At 45.9% G+C, this 24,896-nt stretch overlaps 1 protein-coding gene across 1 annotated transcript in view; it reads left to right on the top strand.

Annotated features, from left to right (window-relative positions):
* LOC111161150 (phosphoinositide-3-kinase regulatory subunit 5) overlaps positions 1 to 24,896 on the top strand; it is a 61,879-nt gene that overhangs the window by 17,666 nt on the left and 19,317 nt on the right. Inside the window, exons 2-3 of the mRNA XM_022524677.1 lie at positions 22,523 to 22,638; positions 24,530 to 24,630. Coding sequence (XP_022380385.1) covers positions 22,536 to 22,638; positions 24,530 to 24,630 — 204 coding nt within the window. The 5' untranslated portion in view covers positions 22,523 to 22,535. The remainder of the gene's footprint in view (positions 1 to 22,522; positions 22,639 to 24,529; positions 24,631 to 24,896) is intronic.

Raw genomic sequence — 24,896 nt, 5'->3', positions numbered from 1 at the left:
TGTTCTGGATTTAGATCGTGGTGATGGATACAGAGATTGGTGAAGATGCTGAAAGCAGTGAAGTATGAACCTTAAAATGGTAGATATTCTGTTATGTAAATTATATCTGAGTTTTATAAAGTTACTACCCACTGCATGGACATTGAAAAGATAATAAAGGAATATTACGAAAAACTCTCTATCCACACGTTTGATAACTTAGGCAAAATGGACCAATTCCTGAAAGACATGATCAAAGCTCACACAAGGATGGATTATTGGAATAGATCTGTATATATTAAAGAAATTTAATCAGTAATCAATAACCTTACAAAATGGAAAGCACCAGGCCCAGATGGTTTCACTGGTGAATTTTACCAAACATTAAAACAACAAATGATATCAATTCTTTACAATATGTTCCAGATTATCTATGTAGAAAATCTTCAAGAATTGACCAAAAACAAACCAACCAACTTAGAATTAGTAGGTGATTATGGGAAGGTTGCAAGATACAAGATTAATACAAAGAAATCTGTTGTTTCCCTATATACCAACAATAAGCTATTGGAATTTGAACTAAATATAACACCATTGACATTCACACTAAAAAAATACTTAGGAATAAATCTAACAAAATATGTACAGAATCCATATTAGGAAAACTACAAAACCCTGGTGAAGGAAGTCAAAGAAGATCTAAATAAATGGGAAGATGTTCCATGTTCATGGATAGGCAGACTCAATATTGTTAATATGCCACTTCTTCCAAACTCAAGCTGCAAATTCCATGCCATTCCAATCAGAATCCCCGCAAATTACTTTGTCTGTGTCAACAGACTGATTCTAAAGTTCATATGGAAAGGCAATAGATGCAGAATAGCCAACACAATATTGAAGAAAAAGAACAAAGTTGGAGAACTGACACTCTGACTTCAAGACTTACTATAAGGCTATAATAATCAAAACAATGTGATGTGGATGAAAGAATGGACAAATAGATGAATGGAATGGAATAGAGAGCCCAGAAATTGGTCAACACAAATATGATCAACTGATTTTTGTCGAAGAACGAAGGCAATTCAATGAAGAGAGGATAATCTTTCTAACAAATGGTACCAGAACAATGGAGTATCCACAGCAAAAAGTGAATTTACATTAAACTTAAACCTTTCACAAAATTAATTCAAAATAGACCATGCACCAAAAGGTAAAATATAAAACCAGAAAACTCCTAGAAGATAATAGGAGAAAATCTAGATGACCTTGGATTTGGCAATGAGTTTTTGGGTACAATACCAAAAGTATGATCCATGAGAGAAAAATTTGATGAGTTGGGCCCTATTAACATGAAAACTTCTGCTCTGTTAAAGACACGGTAAAGAGAATGAAAAGACAAGCCATAGACTAGAAGAAAGTATTTGCAAAACACTTCTCTGACAAAGAACTTGTATCCAGAATATACAAAGGGTTCTTAAAACTCAACAATAAGAAAATAAACAACCCAATTTAAAAATAGGCAATAGTGTAGTGACCAGGAGAGGCAAGGGTGAGGGGTAGTGTTCAGAAGGATACCAATTATGTTCTGCTTCTTAATCCGGGGCGCTGGTTCTATGCGTGTGATCACTTTGTGAAAGTTCATCAGACTACTCTTATGATCTGTGTACATTTTGTATATAAATGTCATACTTGAATAAAAATTTCACTTTAAAAAATAAAAATGAACAAAAGATCTGAACTGCTCATCAGAGAAGATATACCGATGGCAAATAAGCATATAAAAAGATGCTCAACATTGTATGTCCCTAGGGAAATTGGAAGTTAAAATGAGATACTATTAAAATGGCTGAAATCCAAAACACTGACAACACCAAATGCTGATGAGGATGTGGAGAGATGGGAACTCTGGTTCATTCCTGGTAGAGATGCAAAATGGTATAGCCACTTTGGAAGATAGTTGGGTGGTTTCTTAGAAAGTTAAGAAGTCTTGCCATATGATCTAGTAGTTGGGCTTCTATGTATTTACCAAAAGGAGTTGAAACTTGTTTCCACACAAAAACCTGCACCTATATTCATATTGCCAAAAATCGGAAGCCACCGAGATGTCCTTCAGTAGGTGAGTGGATAAACAAATTATGGTAAATCCATTGAATGAAATGTTATTTAGTTATAGAAAGACATAAGCTATGAAGACACGCAAAGCCACGGAGGGACTTTAAATGCATATTACTAAGTGAAAGAGTCCCGTCTGAAAAGTCTACATAATATATAACGCCAACTGCGTGACATTTTGGTAAAGGCAAAACTGTAGAGACAGTACAAAGTTCAGTGGTTGTCAAGGGTTGAAGAGAGGGGAAGGAATGAATAGATTACAGCATAGGGGATTTTTAGAGCGGGTAAAACGATTCTTTGTGACACTCTCATGGTAGATACATGACATTTCGTATTTGGTAACTGTATATAACACTGTATAACTGTAATATTCAGAAGGAACCCTAATGTAAACTGTGGACTTCGGTTAATATCATTGTATCAACATCAGCTCATCGATTGTAACAAATATACCACAGTCATGGAAGGTATTAACAAAAGGGGAAACTGTGGGCGGGAAGGAGTTGAGGGGTCAGAAGGAGTATGTGGGAACTCTGTACTTTCTGTTCGTTTTTTTCTGTGAACCTACAACTGCCCTACAAATTGCAGTTTATGAAAAGAAAAAAGAACCCCTTTTTTGACCCTTCTTACATCAATTGAAATCCAGCTCTGAGTTTCACCCATCCCACCAGGAGCTGTCCAGGAGCTCAGAGTTTTTCATTTTCCTGCCACCGGCCTTCCCGGAAGTGGTTGCCTTATTAGCACGGAGGCAGTGAGGGGAGGGAAAAGTGTACAGAAGGAAACACATTATTAGCACTATAAATCATTCTGTATCCTGTGGCATTAGGAACGGCTCCTGGAAAGCTTGCGTTCTGACCTGAATCTCTTCCTTCAGTCCCAGGAAGGGAAATGCAGGAGGAAGGAGGTGTCTGGGGGCCATCTTCACACACCGTGGGTAGCCAAAAATGACCAGTTTGACACCACCCAGGACTGACTCACTGGGAGGTTACAGTAGATGTGATTTCCCCCAAAGCCTGAGGAAGATCCCCTCTTGCTCGTATGGTCACATCATGGCCACATGTTTGAGTGGGGCTTTCGGTTTCCACAGCACATTGCCATGCTCCCCATGTCCAGGGAGAATCCACTGGGGCCTCGCTCCAGAGGCTGGAGTTGGAACCATTTGTAGGGTGGGTAGGCCACTATTGCCAAGATGAGAGCCCAGTAGAGGAAGCAGTAACAAAATAGGCATTGGGGGAAAAGGGCGGGGGTGGGCACCCAGCCCAGCGTGCGAGTCAGGAAGGCTTCCCCGAAGAAGGGACTTCATAAATGAAGACAGAAGAATATATATTAGCCACAGCAGAAGCAGGGGAAGGTGGTGGAAATGTTTCTGGCAGAAGGAGTCCAGGCAGGGAGATGTTCATTATGCAGTGGGAAGGTGGGGTTAACGAGACTGGCCAGGGAGGAAGGGTCCAGACCTCTCAGGGTCTTATAATCCCGCATGGGGGTCAAAACTTGTCCTGAGGCACCAAAAAGACCATTAGCTTTAAGGAATGGGGAGGGAGTGATAATCAGATGTACATTTTCGGAGACAGCTCTGCATAGAATACCATGTCTATGCTGTGATCCCGTCTGTGTTCGAAGAAAATACATGTAAATGTGTAGGTATGTATGGGGGCATATTCGTGCATTAGAAAGGACTAGAAGGATAACAAGGTCAGACAGGTGGCAAATGTCTGTGTGTTTGAAAAAGGAAAGTGGGTGCAGACTATAGGCTAAGAAAAACTTTAAAGATTTATTCTGTACCCAAAGGTATTGCACAAGTCTCTAAAGACATTTTTATATGGTTTATATGGTTTATATGCAGGTTTTTATGCAGCAAAGTACACACATTTTACTGTACAGTTTGGTGAGTTATGGAAAATATGTGTACCTGTTCAGCCTGTATTCTTAGCAAGGTCTAGAATATTTCTATCATCCCAGAAAGTGCCCTCATGCCCATTCTGCATCAGCTCTCCCAGTACCAGCTGGAGGCAACTGCCTTTTTTACTTATTTCATCATAGATTAGTTTTGCCTATTCTAGAACTTTTTGCAAACACAGCCAGGGAATGTCTGTCTTTTTGTGTCTGGCTTCATGCGCACACCATGTTTTTGGTTTTCATGCATACCATACTTGCGTTAGCACTTCGCTTTTTTTGTTTTGTTTTGTTTCGTTTCTTGCATTGCTGAGTAAATGGGTAAACATATACCGAACACGTTTTCACCTTCTCTATTGATGGATCGGGCTGTTTCCAGGTTGCTGCTGTGCTACACGAAGCTGCTATGAACATTTTTTTGTACACATCTTTTTGCCAATATAGGTCCTCATTTATTTGGGATAAACAAGTAGAATTATTGGGTCAAAAAATGGTAGGTTATTTGACAGAGCTGCCAAGCAGGTTTTCAAAGTGGCTGCACCATTTGTTGCTTCCGCCAAGCACGTTCCTCTGTTCCATACCCTTGCTAATCTGGTATCACTAATCTTTTTAATTTTAGCTCTTCTAGTATAGTGTGATCGCACTGTTGTTTCAAGTCTCCATTTCCCTGAGAACTAATGGTGGCGAGCATTTTCTCACGTGTGTCGCGACCACTGGATATCTTTTGTGAAGTGTCCACTCCTATGTGTTCAATTCCAAGATTCAAGTCATTTGTCACATACACGTATCGTGAATATTTTCTCACAGTCTGTAGCCATTCTATAATTTGGTCATTTCCAAAATGTTATATAAATTGAATCAGACTGTAGATAATTTGGGGGGATTAGCTTTCAATTCAGCATAATCCTCTGGAGATTCATGGTGTGTGGGGTGTATATCGATAATTATTTCCTTTTTACTGCTGAGTAGTATTCCATGGTATAGCTGTACCATAGTTTGTTAAACTCTTCACCCACTCAAGGACATCTGGGTTGTTTTCAGTTTGGGGCTATTATGAATAAAGCTGCTATAAACATTCATGTATAGGGTTTTTGGGTGAACTTAACCTTTCATTTCTCTGGGATAAATGCCCAGGGGTACAACTGCTGGCAATTCCAATGTATGTATTTCATGCTACAAATTTCCCTCTTAGACAGCTTTAGCTGTGTCCCATAACCTTTGATATGTTAGATATTCCTTTTCATTCTGTTTTCTGCATTTTGGGATTTCCCTTGAGGCTTTCTCTCTGACCCATGGATTTTCCAGATGTGTGTTTAATTTCTAAGTGTTTGGGGATTGTCCTGTTATCTTATCTTTCTGTTTGCTTTCTGGTTTGATTCTGTTGTAGCCAGAGAACACACTCTGTATGATTTCAGTTCTCTTACATTTGTCGAGGTTGGTTTTATGGCCCAGGATATGGTCTGTCTCGGTATATGGCTCATGGGTACTTGAAAAAATGTGTGTTTTGCTGTCATTGGGTGGAGTGTTCTGTAAGTTTTGACTAGATCCTGTTGATTGATGGTGTGACTTAGTTCTTACATGTCCTTGCTGATTTTCTATATAGCTGCTCTCTTTGTTGTTGAGGGAAGGCAGTTGATGTCTCCAGCTGTAATTATGAGTATGTTTAGTTCTCCTTTCCGTTTTATCAATTTTTACTTCATGTAGTTTGCAATGTCATTGTTTAGGGAAACACATTTAGGATTGCTGTGTCTTTTCAGTGGCTTAACCTTTTTGTCATTCTATAATGTCACTCTCTGTCTCTGGTAATTTTCTTTGCTTTGAAGTGTACTTTTTCTGATATTAATATAACCATTCCTTTTTTTTTTTTAGTAATGTTTACATGGTATGTTCTTGCCCACTTATGACTTTCAATCTGCCAATAACATTACATTTATGAGTTTATTACAGACAGCAAGCCATTGTGTCACGTTTTGTAATCCACTACTGATCTCTGTCTTTTAATTGATATATTTAGCCCATTTAAATTTAATGTAATTATTGATATGTTAGAGCTTAATTCTGCTACTTAATTATTTGTTTACTGGGTTCTTTTTTTTTTTTTTTTTTTTTTTTTGGCCTGTTTTTGTTGTTTTTCCTTGGTTTTTTCCCTCTGCCTTCTTCTGGATTACTTGAACAACATTTAGAATTCATTTTGACTTATCCATAATGTTTTTGTGTGTATCTCTTTGTATAGCTTTTTTAGTTTCTGCTCTACCTATTACATTTTATGCACATATAGTCACAGTTGAATGATGTCATCACTTTACCATTCTAATGGAGTGTAGAAGCTTTACTTCCCTTTAGGCCCCTTGACCTTTTCTCATTTATAATATAATAGTCTCAAGTATTTACTCTGCATATACTTATACCACATCAGATGGTGTTAACATTTTTGATTCAACCGTCAAATATAATTTAGAAAACAGGAGGAGAAGGAAAGACTATTGTATATATCTGCATATTTGCTTGCCATATTCTTTCTTCATTCCTGATGTTTCAAGACACTTTTTTTTTTTTTTTAAATCATGCTCTTTCTGTTTAGAGAATTTCTGTCAGCCATTCTTTTTTTTTTTTTTTTTCTGTCAGCCATTCTTTAGGGTAGCTATGCTGCTGACAAATTCCCTTAGTTTTCTTCATCTAAGATTGTCTTAATTTCTTTTTCATTCCTGAAAGGCATTTTTTCTGGATGTAGGATTCAGGGCTGGCTGCTTATTAAGCACTTGAAAAATGTTGTTCCATTCCTTTTGGCTTTCATGACTTCTGATGAGAAATCCACTGTCATTTGAATTGTTTTCCCTCTAAGAGAAGGTGATATTCCTCTCTTTCTGCTTTCAAGATTGTTTCCCCTTGTCCTGATTTTTCAGAAGTTTGACTCTGATATATCTTGGTGTGTATTTCTTGGCTTTATCCTGTCTAGGGTTCCCATAACTTCTTGAATCTGTAGTTTTATGTATTTTGCCAAATTTGCAAGTTTTCAGCCACTATTTCTTTGAGTACTTTTCCAGCTTTGCCCTCTGCCACTCGGACTGAGACGATACGCATGTTAGACCTTTTGTTAGAGCCCCACAGGTCCCCGAGGCTCTGTTCATTTTCCCTAATTGGTTTTCTCTCTGTTCAGCTTGGGTAACTTTGTTTTTCTGGATTCAAGTTCACTGATTCTTTCCTCAGTCCCCACCATCTGCTGTGGAGCCCGTCCTCTGAGGATTTTATTTCAAGTTATTTTATCTTTTGGTTCTAGAATTTCCATAGCTTTGCATTCCTATCTTCTGTTTCTTTTCTGAATGTTCTTAGTTTTTCTTTGTTTATAATTGCCCATTGAATTTTTTATTGAAAAAATTTTTGAAAAAATTCAAAATTTTCAAATTTCAAAATTCAAAAAATTTTGAAAAAATTCCATTTTTAATGAAGCTGCTTTAAAAGCTTTGCCAGATAATTTTAACATTTGTGATTTGGCACGTACTGATTGTCTTTTTATTTTTTTGCTTAATTTATAATTAATTTTATTTAATTTATTTTTAATTTTAATTAATTAATATACAATCATTATATATAACATAGTATATATAATAATTACATTAATTATTATTATATAATTTATTATATATAATATATAATATATACTAATTATATAATAATAATTAATATAATTTATTAATTTATAATTCCCTTCATTTCATTCCTTGTCCTTGGTGTGACAGGTTATTTTCCACTGAAACCTGGCATGTGGGGTATTATAAGAGTTAAGAGGCTCTGGGTCTTATTTACACCCCTGTTTTAGCTGGCTTCCTCTAACACTAACACTTCCCTGAAGAGAGAGGATACTGCCTCATCACTACCAGGGGAGGGTAGAAGTCCAGCTCCCATTCTCAGCTTCTGTTGACAAGAAGGAGGCGCTCCTGATTCCTGATGGGGAGGGGGGAGTGGGACCTGTGGCTTCCAACTAGGCTTCCACTGATGCTGATGCCGCCCTGCCTGGGAGGCAGAAGGGTGTCTCATTACTGCTCCATCAACACTATGGGGTAGAGGAAGTGACCTCATCACCACTGGGCAGCAGTGAAAGTCCTGCCTCTCACTAGGCTTCTTCTGACATCGCCCTAGTCAGGGGTTGGGGGTGGGGGGACTCTCGACTGTCTGGTGGGGCTCGAAGTCCAGGATCCCTGGTGGTCCTCGCTGACACCATAGTGTGGTAAGGGGCTCGTTACTGGTGGGAAGGATGAAAGGCTTGGCTTTCTGAGACACCACTCATGGTTGGGGGAGGAGGGGTCAGACAGCTCATTAGAGCCCTGTCAGAGCAAAGTTCAGTACCCACCCCAGCCCCCCAGTTGGTCTTTGCTAGTAGAGATGGTGCCATAGTTCTTTCTGCAGTGTTTGGCTGGAGTAACGCAGTTATTATCTACAAGTTTTGTGTCTTGCTAGGCTGCCTCTTTGCTGAGCCTTCGGCTGGAAAGACCAGGCTTTTCTTGGGGCTTTTTCTGTCTGTACCCATTGGTGTCTCCAGGTTGTTGGCTCCTTGGGTCCAAGTCTAGGATATATGAGGTAAAAAAGAAATCCTTTTCCACCATGTTCACCACTATGTCCCCTTTATGTTTTCTCTTTCCTTTGTATGTTAGTTTTGTATATAATGTCCAGGACTTATACTGTACTTTGCAGGAGAAATAGGGGCAAGTACGTCTTCTTCACTTTGCCAGACCATTGTCGACTTTTCACATACTTAACACCTGTTTTTTGTGTGATCAAAAAGTAATGTGTAAAGTATATGTTATTATAAAAATGTTTTTAGAGGGCACCTGGGTGGTTCAGTCGGTTGGGCATCTGCCTTCAGCTCGGGTCGTGATCCTGGGGTCCTGGGATCGAGCCCCACATCGAGCTTCCTGCTCAGCGGGGAGCCTGCTTCTCCCTTTCCCTCTGCCTGCTGCTCCCCCTGCTTGTGATCTCTGTCAAATGAATAAATAAAATCTTTTAAAAAAATGTTTTTACATAAGGTAAAAATGGTATCTAATCTTGCCTCTCAGACTCAGATTAACACTTGGCAGTTAACCCTATATAATTTTTTAGATGTAAAGATTTTTTATGTTTAAGGCATCTCTATGCCCAGCATGGGGCTTGAACTCACAACTCTGAGATCTAGAGTCTCATGCTCTACTGACTGAGCCAGCCAGGTGCCCCTTTTTAGATGTAGATATAGGACTTTAAAAAGACATAATTGGAAGCATCTTGGATCGTTTTGGTCACACTTAAGCAGAAATGAACTTGGGCTAGGTAAATTAAAAAAAAAAACTTAGCAGCAGGATATCTGAGTATCTTATAAAACCCACCCAAGCAAGCTTCTCGAGGGAGTTGACTCTCCCTCACCTTCTTTTCTCTCCTCAGCCTATTCTCTTGGGTCTTCGAGCCCCCCTACATATTCGTTCCAGGTCGCCCAAACCTCCATCCAAGTCCAGTGGTCACTTCTCTGTCCTCATGTTTTGGATGTTACAGCAGTAGTCCATTCTCCCTCCTTGCATCATTCTTGTTTTGAGGGTCTATGACATCATTGTCCCCTCTTTCTGCACGAAGCTCACCTTCTCATCATCCTCCCACTCATTCTTCACATGCCACCTCTTAACATTGGTTGCTCAAAATGTGATACAATGTGGACACAGTAGGACTCTTGTTTTCTCCTTCCAAATTGTCCTCACCCCAAACTTCCCCATGTCAGCCAGTGCAACCCACCAATTTTCATGAACAGAGGGGACAGAGGCAGCCAACCATCTGGAAAGGGGGCATATCCACTCGGCGGCCAAACTTTAAATTAGCCATGATGCCAGCCCTGCCCACCTTCCATAGAGATTGTGGCCAGAACTGAAACCTGGATTTCCCAGATCCATTTCCATCTGATTTAGACACAATGCCCAAACCATACCAAGTGTCGGTCTTCAGTGTGGACTGTGAGTTTTTCTATGTCGTTGTGAGTGTATTTAGTGAGACTGGCGAAAGACTGCCTCAGCGTCCGCTGCCCGAACATCAGTGAATAGCCCCTCAGAGTCCCAGGGAGTTCTAGATTGGGCTCTCTGGGACTCTCGAAATCAGTGTCTGTTTTGTAAAAAGTTGTAAAAACCACACCTGGCCAAGTATCAGGACGAGTTTCTGATTTCAGTTCCGTCCACAAACCTTGACGATTTCTTTTCTTGCCGGAGGAGTTTCTCTTGCACCACTAAACCGTATTCATGAATGGGCTGGAAAGGGAGGAGGCGAGAGATTTTTTACTTAAATAATTGGCAAGAGTTTAAAGAGAGGGAGGAGAAGGAGGCTGACAGAGATGTGTGTGTCGGTGTCTGAGATCAGGCACCTGTTGTTGGAAGGATGGAGAGAAGACGGGGGTGCTAGTGGTTCTCACTCTGGGATGGAGGGAAAATGTGGTGGAGGGATGGGGCAAAATAATGGCTGAAACCAGTCTGTGCTGGATCTATTCTGATGGCAAAGCGTCTGGATGTCAGAAGGCTCCATACAGTCTTCCTTGCCCCAAACTATGAAATAGTCATTCTATCTTACAAACTGGTAACAAACCTGCCAAGCACGAGTAGCCTGTGATGAACGCAACTCATCATGACAACCACCATCTTTGGCTGTTTCCAGAAAAATCAGAAAGCTGCCTGTATATGTGTAATTGGCCTTTCTCGAGCTTTTACATTTATTTATCGATCGCTTTGTTACGGTGCAAGCCTTTGCTGGCAAAGAGGACAGGCTCTGTGTTTGAAAGGCAGCTGGATTAAAATAGCCTCCCATGCCAAGTACTCAGGGGTTAGCCTGGGAGTTTTTACCTTGGCAAGTTCCTGTAGTCCTTGTCTCATTCCCCATCTTGGCAGTAATTTCAGTCTCCTCGTCTTATGTTCCCCTTTATTGCACAGGGATGCCAAGTTGCCAGGGCATGCCGAGAAAGGCCAGGCATCATTTGCCAGCTGAGAGAGCCCTCTATGCCTCACTCCTCTCATCTGTAAAATGGGGACAAGAAAGTGTGTACCTCCTATGAATTCAGTGAATTAATTCGTAGAAAGAACCTAGAACAGTGCCTGGCACATAGTAACCCCTCAGTTAGCATGAGCTGCTATTATTCTAAGTATAATAGCAAAGGCAGCATCTGGGGCGTCTGGGTGGCTCAGTGGGTTAAAGCCTCTGCCTTCAGCTCAGGTCATGATCTCAGGGTCCTGGGATCGAGCCCCACGTCGGGCTCTCTGCTCAGCAGGGAGCCTGCTTCCCTCTCTCTCTCTCTCTGCCTACTTGTGATCTTTCTCTGTCAAATAAATAAATAAAATCTTTAAAAAAAAAGAAGCTAAAACATTTTTTAAACATTTTAAAAAAATAGCAAAGGCAGCATGGAGCATCCTGTTCTCTTCTCCTCTTCTTGGGAATCTTCCCGATGATTCCCTGGGTAGGAGGGAGTCAGACAGAACTGGGTTCACGTGGCTCAAATCTTCCTGCCCATGCCGCGTGCTAGTTGTGCGACCTGGGGAGAGTCACACAGCCACCAGGATGCTCCTGATCCTTGGATGTTCAGGGTTTTGCAAGGTTGCTCAGAAGGAACAAGGTCATGGGCTTCAAGCCCTAAGCGTTCTCTGGTATAGAGTCAGCTGAACGGACATGAGTGTCTTTCTCCTTCCCTTCCCTCCTCTTATTTCCTGTTGGTCTTAACCACAACGCTGGTCTTCCCAAGCAGCCTGGCACTCTTCCCTCGGTAAAGAAGGGCATGAGCAAAGGTGAGAAGTAAGCGAAGGCTTATCTCTGTTTCCTTGGCGGCTCTCCCTTTGCGTGCCCGTCTGCTTCACCTTCCTGCTCCCCGCACCCCCTCCAACCATCACTGCTTCCCTTTTCCCATTTCCCTCCTTTCATGGCCCTGCAGTCCTTCTGATGTCCACTGTCTACTTTCACTGCTGTCTGGGACGCATCTGTGAGCTAAAGATCCCTCCATATAGCTTGCGTTTTGAAGAGTCAGCGAGGCCAGAGGAAGTGAGCCATCCTAACCCAGTGGGGAATGAATCACTGGCCATGAGAATTGGGGCAATTTGTGTGCAGGATGTCTTTGCTGGAAGCCTCGAATTATAACACAGAGACACAACCCCATACTCAGCCCTCTGAGTGTCTAGCAAACAGCAGGGATCATTTCCTATGAACACGGCCCAGGAAGGAACGTGGGCTTTGAGAGTCAGGCCAACTTTGGATGTGCTTCCAGCTCGGCTCATGGGAACGGGGACCCCAAGAACTTGGGCAAATATGTGGCTGACTTTCCCTGAGCTGCAGGAATTGTGGGTGACTCTCATTCTGTCGTGGTCTGATGACGGTCATTAAACTAGGCAAGCCAGTGAAAGTGCCCCTCATGGTATCTGACACAGAACAGCCTCTTGGAATAGCCAGCCTGCCTGCCTGCCCACCCTCCTTCCATCCTTCCTGTTCTCTAGACTGAAACTTACAGAGAATTGACATTCCTATGTAACATTGCAAAGGTGTCAATTAATTATTTGTTGTTTCCCTTTCTAATTTGTGGTAGAACACGCATGATGTGAAATTTACCACCTCGGGACAACTGGGTGGTTCCATCCGTTGAGCGTCTGCCTTCGGCTCAGGTCATGATCCCAGGGTTCTGGGATTGAGCCCCACATCAGGGTCTCTGCTCAGCAGAGAGTCTGCGTCTCCCTCTCCCTCTGCTCCTCCCCTCTGCTCGAGCTCTCTCACTCTCCCTCTGTGTCAACTAAATAAATAAAAATCTTTTTAAAAAAAGATTTAAAAAAAGATTTTTATTTATTTAGTTGACACAGAGAGAAATCACAAGCAGTCAGAGAGGCAGGCAGAGAGAGAGGGAGAGGCAGACTCCCCGCTGAGCAGAGAGCCTGATTCGGGCCTTGATCCTAGGACCCTGAGATCATGACCTGAGCCGAAGGCAGTGGCTTAACCCACTATGCCTCTGAGGTGCCCCTAAATAAATAAAAATCTTTAAAAAATAAAATAAATAAAATTTACCATCTTCATGTTGGTAAGTGTATATAGATCAGTGGTGCGAAGCACATTCATTTCATTGTATAAAACTAAAACTCTGCGCCCGTGTCCCCTCCCCCAGCCCCTGACAACCACCATTCAGCTCCGTCTCTGTGAATCTCATTGCTCTGGGTGCCTCCTAGATGGGGAATTGTACAGTATTTTTCTCTTCATGACTGGCTTATTTTTCTCAGCACAGTGTCCTCAAGGTTCCTCCGTGTTGGAGCATGGGACAGGATTTCCTTCCTTTTTAAGGCTGCAGAATATCCCATTTCGGTATATGCCGTATTTTGCATATCCATTCACCTGTGTCCATGGACACTGGGGTTTCTCCTGCTGTTTGGCTCTTGTAAATAGTGATGCCGTAACGCAGATTTACAGGGTCCATTCACATCCCAGCAGTTGGCCCTTTTGGATATACTCCGTAGTGGAATTGCTGGATCATGTGGTCATTCTATTTTTAATTTTGGGGGAAATCACCAGCACCATTCCACATTCGGCAGAGCACGAGGCTTCCCATTTCTCCTCACCCTCACTAACTCTTCTTTTTGTTCTGTTTTGTTTATGGTAGTCACCTGAATGGTCGCAAAGTGGTATCTCATTGTGGTTTTGGGTTCTTTTTTTTTTTTTTTTTAAGATTTTTTTTGTTGATTTGGGAGAGGGAGGGAGAGCACACATGAACAGCGGGGAGGGGCAGAGGGAGAGGGAGAAGCAGTCACCCCCACACCCCACCCCTCCAGCCAAGCAGTGAGCCTGGGCTATGTGGGGCTTGATATCAGGACCTGAGCTGAAGGCAGACACTTAAACGCTTAACTGACTGAAACACCCAGGCGCCTCTCTCTCCTTGTGGTTTTGATTTGCATTTCCCTATCGGTGAGTGATGTTAGCATCTTCTTGTGTACCCTTCAGCCATCTGGATGTCTTCTTTAGAGCCCTGTTTAGTCAAGTCTCTTGTCCATTTTTTTAATGGTTGTTTGTTGTTGTTGCTGTTCTTGAGTTGTAGGAATTCTTTATATATTCTGGATATTGGCTCCTTGTCAGATAGATGATTTACAAATATTTTCTCCCATTCTGTAGGTTTACCTCTTCACTCTCTTGACTGTGATGCGCAGAGTTTTCGATTTTGATGGAGATCCACTTTATCTGTCTTTATTTTGTTGCTTTTTGGTGTCATAGCCAAGAAATCACGGGCAAATCCAGGGTGAGGAAGCCTCTCTGTTATGTCTGCTGAGAGTTTTATCACTGACGCTCTTTACATTGCGGCTCTGATCCATTTTGATTTAATTATTTGATACCGAGTGTTCCCAGCTCATAATAATGTATGTATTTCCATTTATTTGCCTTCTTTTGTGTCCCTCAAAAGCTTTATTTCATTAAAACCATGCCTATTCTTTTTTTTTTAAGATTTTATTTATTTATTTGACAGACAGAGATCACAAGTGGCAGAGAGGCAGGCAGAGAGGGGGAGGAGGAAGCAGGCTCCCTGCTGAGCAGAGAGTCCAGTGCGGGGCTCAATCCCAGGACCCTGGGATCATGACCTGAGCTGAAGGCAGAGGCTTTAACCCACTGAGCCACCCAGGCACCCCAAAATCTTGCCTATTCTTAAAGTTTACTTTCTCTTCATATTTTTCTTGTTTTTTTTTTTTCCTAATGCAATTTCTGGTTTTTATTCATATAATGAAGCAATAGTTGATTCTGTCTTGTACCAAATTTCTGTATTTGTAGCAAACCACTTTACCTACCTCTCTTTGTAATAACCCTGCCTTTGGTTGATTATTTTGGGTTCCTAGAAACATTCTGAAGGTGAAAAAATGATGAATTACGCCAACGCTTTAATCGGCAAAGGTAGAATTCATTGTGAGCCTCAATGAATGAAATGGCTTGTGACATAGAAACACCCAGAAACTACCTCACCCACACACTCATCGCGAAGTTACTCAGAAGGCTCCAGCGGAGCAAGAAATGAATCAAAACAAGGAACTCATAATGAGGGGTGACATAGCATAAAAACAAACAAACAAAAATAAACAGTAAGAAATGAAATAAATCTGTCTTAAAGCTGCTGCCTTCTCCCCAATGAAACACTGCCATTTTCCTAGTTACTACATCTATCGTGAATGTCAACAAGAATTATTTAAAGAATTGTGATGTAGTGTAAAAATATTTAATACAAATCCAATCCAGATCTGCATATTTTTAAACGTAATTTTACAAAATTTAGAATAAGAGAGGGGCTAAAATTGCAGGTTCAGAAACAATTTCTTAAAAACCATATAGAAATTCTAGACCCAGCTCTCGGCTAGTAAGATTTTAAATCTTGATTAAAATGAATGATGTTGTCAGAAAACCTAAATTCACAAAGCTGACACATGAAGGAGTTGAATACTTATGCGATAATGTGAAAAGAAATTTTTTTAAGATTTTATTTATTTATTTGACAGACAGAGATCACAAGCAGGCAGAGAGACAGGCAGAGAGAGAGGAGGAGGCAGGCTTCCTGCTGAGCAGAGAGCCTGACACAGGGCTTGATCCCAGGACCCTGAGATCATGACCTGAGCTGAAGGCAGAGGCTTAACAACTGAGCCACCCAGACACCCCATGAAAAGAAATTTTAAAAAGGATTCTAGAAATAACCTTGAGGAGAAGAGCCGAGGTCACACTGATGGATGGCAGAGGTTGACTCCCACCTAAGCAGGAGGGTGCCATGGCTCCCCTGGGTTCTAGGCTCAGATTCTAATGATAGATTTGCCACTTTGTAATCTGAGCAAGGCCCTTCTCTGCTTAGAACCTCCATTTTCCTCTCTGTAGAATGGGAGAAATGCACTAACTGGTCTCCGGGATGCCTTCCTACTCAAATAGTCTAGTACATGCGTGTCTTTGAAAAATAGAAGGCATCCCTTCTCAAGCCTGACTGCAGCGGAATCAACCAGAGAGTGTTTTATTTCCTGGGCCAGTCTCAAAGCTCTCTGGAATTGGGCCATAGAATTGTTTATGCCCAGAAAGCATGCTGATAGCTAATAGATAGCATTTACTGAATGCTTGTAAAAAGCCAGGCACAAATTTTCCACTAATTTATATTCTGGTTTCTCCTCAGATGGTGTAAGTGTTTCTCCTTTTACTAAACACGTTCTATCAACTCATTGTGTTCAACCCGAACCCTAGTAGATCCCAAGAACACACCTTGGAACAGGCATGCCCTGTCCTTTTAGGCAATGGTCTCAAATGAAGACCGGTCTTTGACTTTTTATGGTAACATTTGGTCATAGGTGTCATGAACGTGCTCCAAAATATACTAACTACTGATTTCTAGATTGCCGTCAAAATGGAAACAGTTTAAGTAGTCTCACAGGGAGCCCTCGGAGACCCTCCAAGAGCCTGAGAGATTCTCTATCCCAGTCGAGGAACCCTGGGTTAGGGGGGAAGCCGCTAGCCCTGCATTGGCCCACCCACCAGTAATTAGGAACTGTGACCACACATGAAGTGGGAACTTGAAACAGGGTAATGAAGGACAGCAAGGCACTGAATAACCAACTGGAGGTATGTTAGGAGGATATGTAAGCCTATGGAAAGGGTCTTAGAACTATGGAGCCCAACCAACCAGCTTCCCTGAATGCTAACAACTCACGTAACTTGGTATAGTCAGGAAATGATCGTTGGTACAACACTGCTCACTAGACTGTGGACGTTATTTGGATTTTAGCCATCTTCTCCCCACCCAATGTCTCCTTTTAGTTCCAGAGTCCCATCCAGGATCCCACATTGGGTCTCCTCAAGTCCTTCCAATCTATGGCAGTTTCTTGAAATTCCTTTACCTTTATGACCTTGACATTCTGGCGAGAACTGCTCAGTTATGTTATAGGATGTCTTCTCATGACTTAGTCGTGATTATGCATGTTTTTGGTAAGAATCCGGCAGAAGTGACATCATGTCCCTCTCAGTGCATCCTATCAGGGGAGATAGGATCTTGACATATCTTATTGTTGGTAATATTAACTTGGATCATGAGGTTAAGGTGGTGCTGGGTTTCTCCACTGTGAATTTATTATTTTTCCCTTGTAATCAATTAATTTCTTAAAGGAAATACTCTGAGACTATGCAGGTATGCTGTTCCCTCTGAGATTTTCATCCACGGATTCTAACAATCATATTGAGGACGGTTACTACTGTGGCATTTGCCTAATGGTGGTTTTGTATTTTTCTCCTTCTCGCCACATTTATTGATTGGTATTCTTTTGTAACAAAGATCTGTTCCTTCTCCTCCATTTATTCCTTTATTCAACTGTTTAGAACATTAGTGTAGACTCATTTTGTAGAGTATTTATTTCATTCTACAAATTATAATCCAGCACTTTCATTATTTATTTTGTTGTTAAAATTGTCCTGGCTTTAGCCATTGGAAGCTCTTTCGAGCTGGCTCCCCTGTCCTCTGACACTCCCATCCCTTTTCAAGGAATGACTTATTTTCTGACACTGTAAGATGTTCCTGGTTCATCTTATATATTTCCTGCCCCAGTCCTGGACTCAGCCATTCCTCTAAGGAACCCTGGTTCCTGTGAGTGGAGAATGGTATTTAGAAACCAAGACCTGGGCACTAGGTGTGCTCATTGCTACTGGGATGTCATTTCCTTGCTCTCTCTGCAGAGCCAGAAAATAGATGTATGCATTTTAACACAAGCATACACACATCCTTTTCACTTCTGTATGTATCTCTGTGTAAATACATTCAAAATCCATGAGTTCATGCTGATTTCCCCAAGCCCTGCCTAACCAGGTTGGTTCATTCTAGATTTCTTTTCCCTACTCTCCTACTCCTTATTTGTTACTTCTTTCTCCTACAGTGAGAAGCTGGCTCTCGTAATCTATGATACATTTACTTGTTTGCTTAGTCATAGCACACACATAAAGAGGTCTCCATATTTTAAACACACATCCCTATGGCAAACAAGTTTAATAATTACAAAATGATGTTGGTGTGTAGTTCTTTTTGTCTTCAGCCTTATAGTAGCCAGTCGAAATACTATTTTCCAAAGTTCCTCTGTTTAATTCTTTCTTCCCCCATCCCTTTCAGTGTGGTTATGTTACTCATTTACAATGCATTTGGGTCCATTCATTTTGTAGATTTTTGTCCCCCTGTCTGCTGCAATCCCAGTTGACCTGAGTTATTTTTTTTTAATTTGGGGTATGTAAAACCTTGCTGTAGTTCTAAGAGTCAAAGGGATACATAGAAATTGCCCCAAAGAAGTGTTGCCCTTCCTCCTCCCCAGCTCATTCTCCTCTCCTTCTCACTCCTTTCTTACCCCAGTATCTTTAGTTTCGAGTGTATCCTTCCTGCTTTGATGGTGAGGAATTTTAAAATTAGGTCACAGAAGAGATTCTGCCTTGAACAGTCATGGGGAGAAGAGTGGTACCAGAGAAGGGAGGTCAAACCACAGGGGCAGAGGGAGGAGTGATGCAGGATGGATGTGGGGAGGGTCCGTGCAGGACCACATGCCTTGGTGCCTTTCTTATTCCCACCTGTGGAACTAAGGCTTCAAAGCATGGGCCCTGGAATATTCCAGAACAGCAGGGAAACTGTGTGGGTGCCGGCCAGAGCCTGGAGGTACTTATTTCTCCTGCTATGAGATATAGGCCCTCTGCCTCTGCCATTCCACAGTGTTTGAGAAATCCTCCAAGAAAAAAAGCCCCAGTGGGGGCTGCGCCAGGAGAGTCGGACCTAGGCAGACCTTCCACTAGTCCTGCACATTTGGGAAGATGACCCTGTCTTGCATCATGAGGTCAGGGGAACATGTGAAGAGGAGGTCTCCCTCTGTGCCCTCTGGGCTCACCCCTCCCCAACTCCAGGCCTCCCTGTTCTGCTCAGGGTCCCCACTAAGGACTCACCCTTACTGGCTTGGAAGAGGAACTTGGAGATGGGGGCAAGCCCGGCTGCCGACTGTTTCAACATGACCCCACCACAGGTGAGGGCCATTCCCATTCCTGGCAGCAGCTGGAATTTCACAATAGATGCTTCTCTTACCAAGGTGCCCGGGGAAGCCAGGCCTTGCTTGGAGATCTCTGAAAAAAGGCATCATCCTTGGGGAGGGAGGGAGTGCCACCTTCTTTCCGCTTCCTCTCCACCCCAAAGCCAGTAGGGTTCTGCTGACAAGTCACAAGAAATGGCTGATGACTGACTCATCAAACGGAAATGAGGGTGCCAAAGGACCAGGTGGTGAGCCACGATGCTCTGGGTTAACCCTCAGGGCAGCTCAGCTGAGGGTCCCCCCACCTCGTCCCGGTCAGGCTCCCACCTGCCTGGGCTCCCAGGGCCGAGTGCCTTGGGCAAGTCTGCCTCTCAGAGCAGCTGAGGGAAAACTCTAGATGGTGTCAGGATGCCAGGGGGAGTTGGCATGCCGGGAGCTGTGCCCTGTGCCCTGGGGATCCCTGCCCCATCCCTGGAGAAGGCCTTGATCATCTTCAGTGAACCGCTGGGGACACTGAGGCCAGGAGATGGGAGTCTCGGGGGCCTGGTGAAGGGAAGGAGTGTGGGCCAGCAGGCGTTGGAGGGGTGCTGTGAAGGCTGCTCAGAGCAGCCCCAGGACACTGTGTCCTGACCCTCTCAGGACAGGGGTGCAGCAGAGGCAGTGTTGGCTGAAAACGTTGATTTGCATCTTATGTTCACAGTGGGACGCAATAGGGCAGGATGACTAATGTCTGCCTCGTGACACCCGGGTGTCCCTTGCCGCAGGGACTGGGCGGAGGGGACTCTAAACCCAGTCAGTGTGGTTCAGCCCTAGGTCCAGACTAGAGATGGTCTGGTTCAGCGGGTACTGAGCTTCTGTCAGTCCTGATCCCCTTGCTGGAGGGTGGGCAGCTGGTGTAGACAGACATGGACATGGGGAGCTCAAGATTCCTTGTAGCTGGGGAGGAGGTCTCTTAAAGCAAGACCATGTTATAGCTAATTGAGTCTTCGTTTTGGGGGGTGTGAACATGAGTTGATTTTCTTTTTCTTCTGGTAACTGGCATCTTGACTATGCTGAGAGCGCCCTGTAGCAGTCAGGACCAGGCCCCCTGTATTCATATCCTGGCTTTGCCACCTCTTTGCTGTGTGACCTTGGGCAAGTTGTGTAACTTCTCTGTGCCACAGATGACCCATCTCTCCATCCGCCTCCCCAGGGGTGATCCCCCCATCAGCTTCTTACTGCTAACTTTCCCTTCCCCTGCTTCCCCTGCGGGGAGCCCTCCAGGGTCAACTACCAACAAAACAGCCCGGGTCCAGCTTTTGTGGCTAGACCCCACCCCTCACCCTCCCGACAAGGACCTCTCACATCTCCTTATCCACCCTCCCTGCTTTCCCCCTCAGCCCTGCTGTGACTCACAGGGAGCCCGAAGCCAGTGTGCTTCCCAAGCAGTCATGGGACAACAAAATGGCAGCCCCCCCCACCTGGCAGGTGTCTGGTCTGAAGAAGGGATTCTCTTAAAGACAAACCCCACCCCCACCCCCGCCCTTGGCTTTGGGAGAGAGAGGAGAGCCCTCTGGAATGCTTGACAGCATGTCTTCCCAGTCTTCCTGTATTTGTGGGCGCGGGTAGGTGGCTGTGCCCCTTCTGGACAGACCCCTCCCATTGAGGTCCCCTGGGGTGACTGCCCCCCTCCCCGCTGCTGGCTCACCGTGACTCTTTAGAACATGAGCAGGTGGGTCACTGAGCACGTTTTGTCCCCCGAGTTGGGTCTTGGCCACAGTCGGGGAGCATGGAAGGAGTCCTCGATACGGTTGTCTGCTTACACCCCAGCCAGCTCTCCCAGCCAGGCGCCCACCTGCGGGCTGCTCCATCCCCTCCCTGGGGCTCGGCTTCCCCTTCTGCGAAATGAAGGACTTGAGGCAGGGGCGGGCGGTGGGGGGGCAGCCTCTGAGCTCCCTCCAAGAACCCACCCTGGGGCTCTTGGGGAAAAACCAGCCTGGGCGAGGGCAGAGGGTCTTCTGATGCCATGTGAGCCATCCATGCCCCAGAGTCATCCTTCTCAAGGTGCCTGAGCTCCCAGCTCCTACAACGCATACCAGGAGCCCTGAGTCTGGGGAGGACTAAGCTGGAGAGGGTCCTGTCCTGGGGTTCCACTGCAGGCAGAAGGCTGTGGCCTCGTCACTAGGGTCCGTTCCCAGGACGCACACCCATGCCAGGCACACCCGGGGCCCCAAAGCCCGCACCCTGCACCGTCTGGCTCAGTGGCAGCGGACTCATTGCCTGGGCTGCCCAGGGAGGAATCAGGGACATTGGAAGGGCCCAGGGACATCCTTGGGCTGCCAGTGCTGCTCATGGAAACAGCCAGCATGCACGGTCCTGAATCCCCTGTGAGAGGTTTTCTCGAGCTCAGTCTGCCACCTCAGCAGCCGGGAGGTGGGGGGCCTGGCCCTCTGTTCCGGGGTCTCAGTCCTTGGCAGGCTCGCCCCTGCACCCAGACTTCTGCACATGCTGCCTCTTTTTTCTGGAATGTTCTTCCTCTCGCTTCTCTCCTCGCTTCCTCGTCCAGCTTCGTGGTCTCTTCAGGGAGGCTTCCCCGATGACCTAGCACGGGCTCCCCATCTGGCCTGCCCCTGGCGCCATCTGTCTTCATGGCATCTACCTTCTGCAATGACCTCTTTCTTGGTCCATTAAGCGGTCCAGTGTCTGTGTCTGATGCCAAGGAGCATGGCCCAGTGGGGACCTTGCTGATGTGGGGAGATGCTGGACAGCTCACAGAGGGCCCATGTGTCCCCTGTCAGGTGTGAGGTTCCTCCTGGGCTGGGGAAGTGGGAGGATTTGCCTACGTGGGGCCCCCACGAGCCAAGGGTTCCAGTCACGCAGCTGGGTCCCCGTTTGGATTTCGCAGTTTTGCATGTCGTTTGCATGGCCCAGCTCTGAGCTCAGTGTTTCTGCTTGTGGTTTCCTGGTCCGTCCCCAGTTCCACCGAGCTGGACTGTGGCCTCCTCGGCTCGTCGCCAGGACCCAGCCTGATGGGCCAGCAACAGGGTCCTCTCAGAAGGGGTGAATGCGCGAGAGTGGGAGGGTGCCAAAGCCTGTGGCAGGATGGCTTTCGTGGCCCAAGCGCGCACTGGGTTCATCCGCTGTGGCATTTTTGCCAACAGTCCTCTGGGGTCAGTGCCTTGTTAAGCCCATTTTACAGAAAAGGAAACTGAGGTTCGGCAGCCTTCCCCCTGCCCATCCCTGGGGCCTGGGGGGGTGGGGCACAGGAAAAGCCCCCTCCCTGAATGATTCTGATTTTTCTCCAGGAGTCCTCTTGCCCACTGGGGTGTGGCTCCTCCCGGGCGCTCATGGGGACACTTGCCACTGCCGGGTGGGTCAGGCAGGCCCCCGTCCACCTCGCAGCCTGCATCGCCGAGCCATTGAGCCGCAGCGACTGTAACCCCCGCCACCCCAGGCTGTGCTCTCGGCAAGGCTGAGGGGGCTCCGCGCCGCTGGTCCACGTGCTTCTCCAGCCTGTGGCTCTCCTGGCTGACGGGCGTCTGTTCCCTGTGCAGGCGATGACTCAGGATGCAGCCAGGGGCCACGACGTGCACGGAGGACCGCATCCAGCATGCCTTGGACCGCTGCCTGCATGGGCTCAGCCTCAGCCGCTGCTCCACCTCCTGGTCAGGTAGGTCCGGTGGGGGGAAGCAGGGAGGGTAGAGGGGGCTGGTGGGGCCCAAGAAAGCCCCGGGGTGTGTGTGTGTGTGTGTGTGTGTGTGTGTGTGTGTGTGATGGTGTGCCCTGGAGTGCTTACAGAAGCTGGCGGGTTCTGGTTCTAGAGCCAGACCTCCTGTGAGCCGGTGCGCTGCACAGCACCTGATGGAGAGTAGCCCCTCAGAACGTGGCAGTCTGTCTGTCTTCCCCCGACGTCTTCCTCCTCCTCCTCCACCTCCTTCTCCTCCTCCTCAGGGCTATCTTGCTTTCTTCACATGCACCAGAAACACAGGTCCTGGAAGAAGCTATTGGTCCTGCTTAGAAGAACCACAGCTGCTGATTCCAAAAGAACCGCTCGGAATTCATAGATGACTCACCCCAGAATTCTGTTGCATTGGTTTCTGGTTCCTTCCAGAGCCCCATCTCCTTTCTGCCCGCAGGACAAGGGGGAATCTCAGCCGAGCTTCAGCGAGCAGGAAGCTTCCACGTCACATGTTTCCCAGAACCCAGGAACGGGCTTATCTGCAGGCAGGGGCGATTGTATCTCTGAAGACTGGCGCCTACTTGTGATCATTTCTTGTGCTTCTAAGAGTGTTCATATCCCATATCCCACTTGCCTCTCTGACTACCCCATGAGATAGGTAGCCACTGCTCCTTGAATATACCCGGTTCCTTCCCTGGTTCCTTCCTACCTCAGGACCTTTGTACTTGCTGCCTGGAACTCTTCCCTCGGAACGGCACGTAGGTGGCTCCTTCTCATCCAGGCCTCAGACCAAGTGTCACCTCCTCTGAAAGGTTTTCCTTGGTCTTTGGAATTGCACAGATCTAGATTAAAGCTGTCTCTCACTGGCCGCTGTGACGTGAATGGGTTAACCACTCAGGACCCCACCTGCCTCGCCCATAATGGGAGAGTGGTGGCCACAGGAGCCTCTTCCTGAAGGGGGGGAGGGGAGACTCAGGGGGACAGAGTCCATGTATGCAAGAGCCTAGCACCTTATCGGCACACAGTAGGGGTCAGTCAGTGGCCCTTTGCTGCCTACGGTCTGGATGGTACCTAAGTATAGACAGTGAAGTTGGTGTGGGGGGGGCATCATTACGTAAAAGAAGACAAAAGTATCTGACTTTGGCCAATTTTACAAAACCCCGTGTCTGCATGAAAACGCTGTGAGGGTCTCCCCAAACTTGGAAGGAGCCCAAGCTCCTGAAGGTGCCCACAGCACAAGCTCCCTGCAGCTCACAGCTGGCTCCCCTCGCCTCCCCCCGCTGCGCTGGCCTCCACCATGTGCACACGCACACATGCACACAGGCCTCCGTGTGCACCCCGCTAACTTCCAGGGGTTTACCCTTGCTGCCTGCGGAGAAACAGAGCCCAGCACAATAAGGAAGTCTGGGGAAGTTACACAAGGACAGAAGCGCCCACTCTAGCTTTCAAAAGCTACACGGATGTAGCGTCCCCCTTCCTGGCCCCCCCGCCAGGCAGTCCCAGGGTGGGCTCTCGGTCTCTCTCGGAGACTTGGTCTTGCTTTGGGACGGAGCTTGCCATGACTCTTCTCCTCCTCTTTCCAGAACTTTCTGCCTCTGCCCTCCTTCCCTGGACCTTGCAGGTTCCGGCAGCCCCTGTAGGGGCCAGAGCCACAGAATCGTGGCCTCTCAAGGGGACCCCCAGCCCATCTCTGTGTCTCGTGAGCCCCGCTCTCTGCAAGACCGCAGGCGCTCATCTCAATGAGGCACGACGGTGTTGGCTGTTGATCCAGAGTCTTCTCAGACCGTCCCTTTAGCCAGGAGGGCCCCCTTGCAGCCCCCTAGGGATTCCCGCTGCTCTCCGGACCTGACCCGAACTCCCACCTCTCTCTCTGCCTTTGCAGCTGGCCTGTGTCTCAACTGCTGGAGCCTGCAGGAGCTGGTCAGCAGGGACCCGGGTCACTTCCTCATCCTCCTGGAGCAGATCCTGCAGAAAACCCGAGAGGTAGGCGCCAGTCGGGGGTCAAAGACGCGAGGGAAAGGTCCCCACGGGGTGCCGGTTCTGGGGTGTGCTTGGCCCAGCGTGGGGGCTTGGCAAAGGGCACTGGGAACCCCTGATTTTTCCGTTCCAGCAGTGGTTGGGGATTGAACGTTTCTAGGAGGGGCTTGTGGTCCTTTCAGTAAGAGAATGAGGATTCCTAAAATTCAGGAGCCCGGATTCTGAGTTTAAGCTGCTTCTTTTTTTTTTTTTTTTTTTTTTTTTTTTTTTTT

This window comes from Enhydra lutris, unplaced genomic scaffold, assembly GCF_002288905.1.
Source record: "Enhydra lutris kenyoni isolate GAN:26980312 unplaced genomic scaffold, ASM228890v2 scaffoldscaffold82, whole genome shotgun sequence".
NCBI lineage: Eukaryota > Metazoa > Chordata > Mammalia > Carnivora > Mustelidae > Enhydra > Enhydra lutris.
The sequence above is the reverse complement of the archived record's forward strand: the minus strand, read 5'-3'. Positions and strand labels throughout refer to the sequence as shown.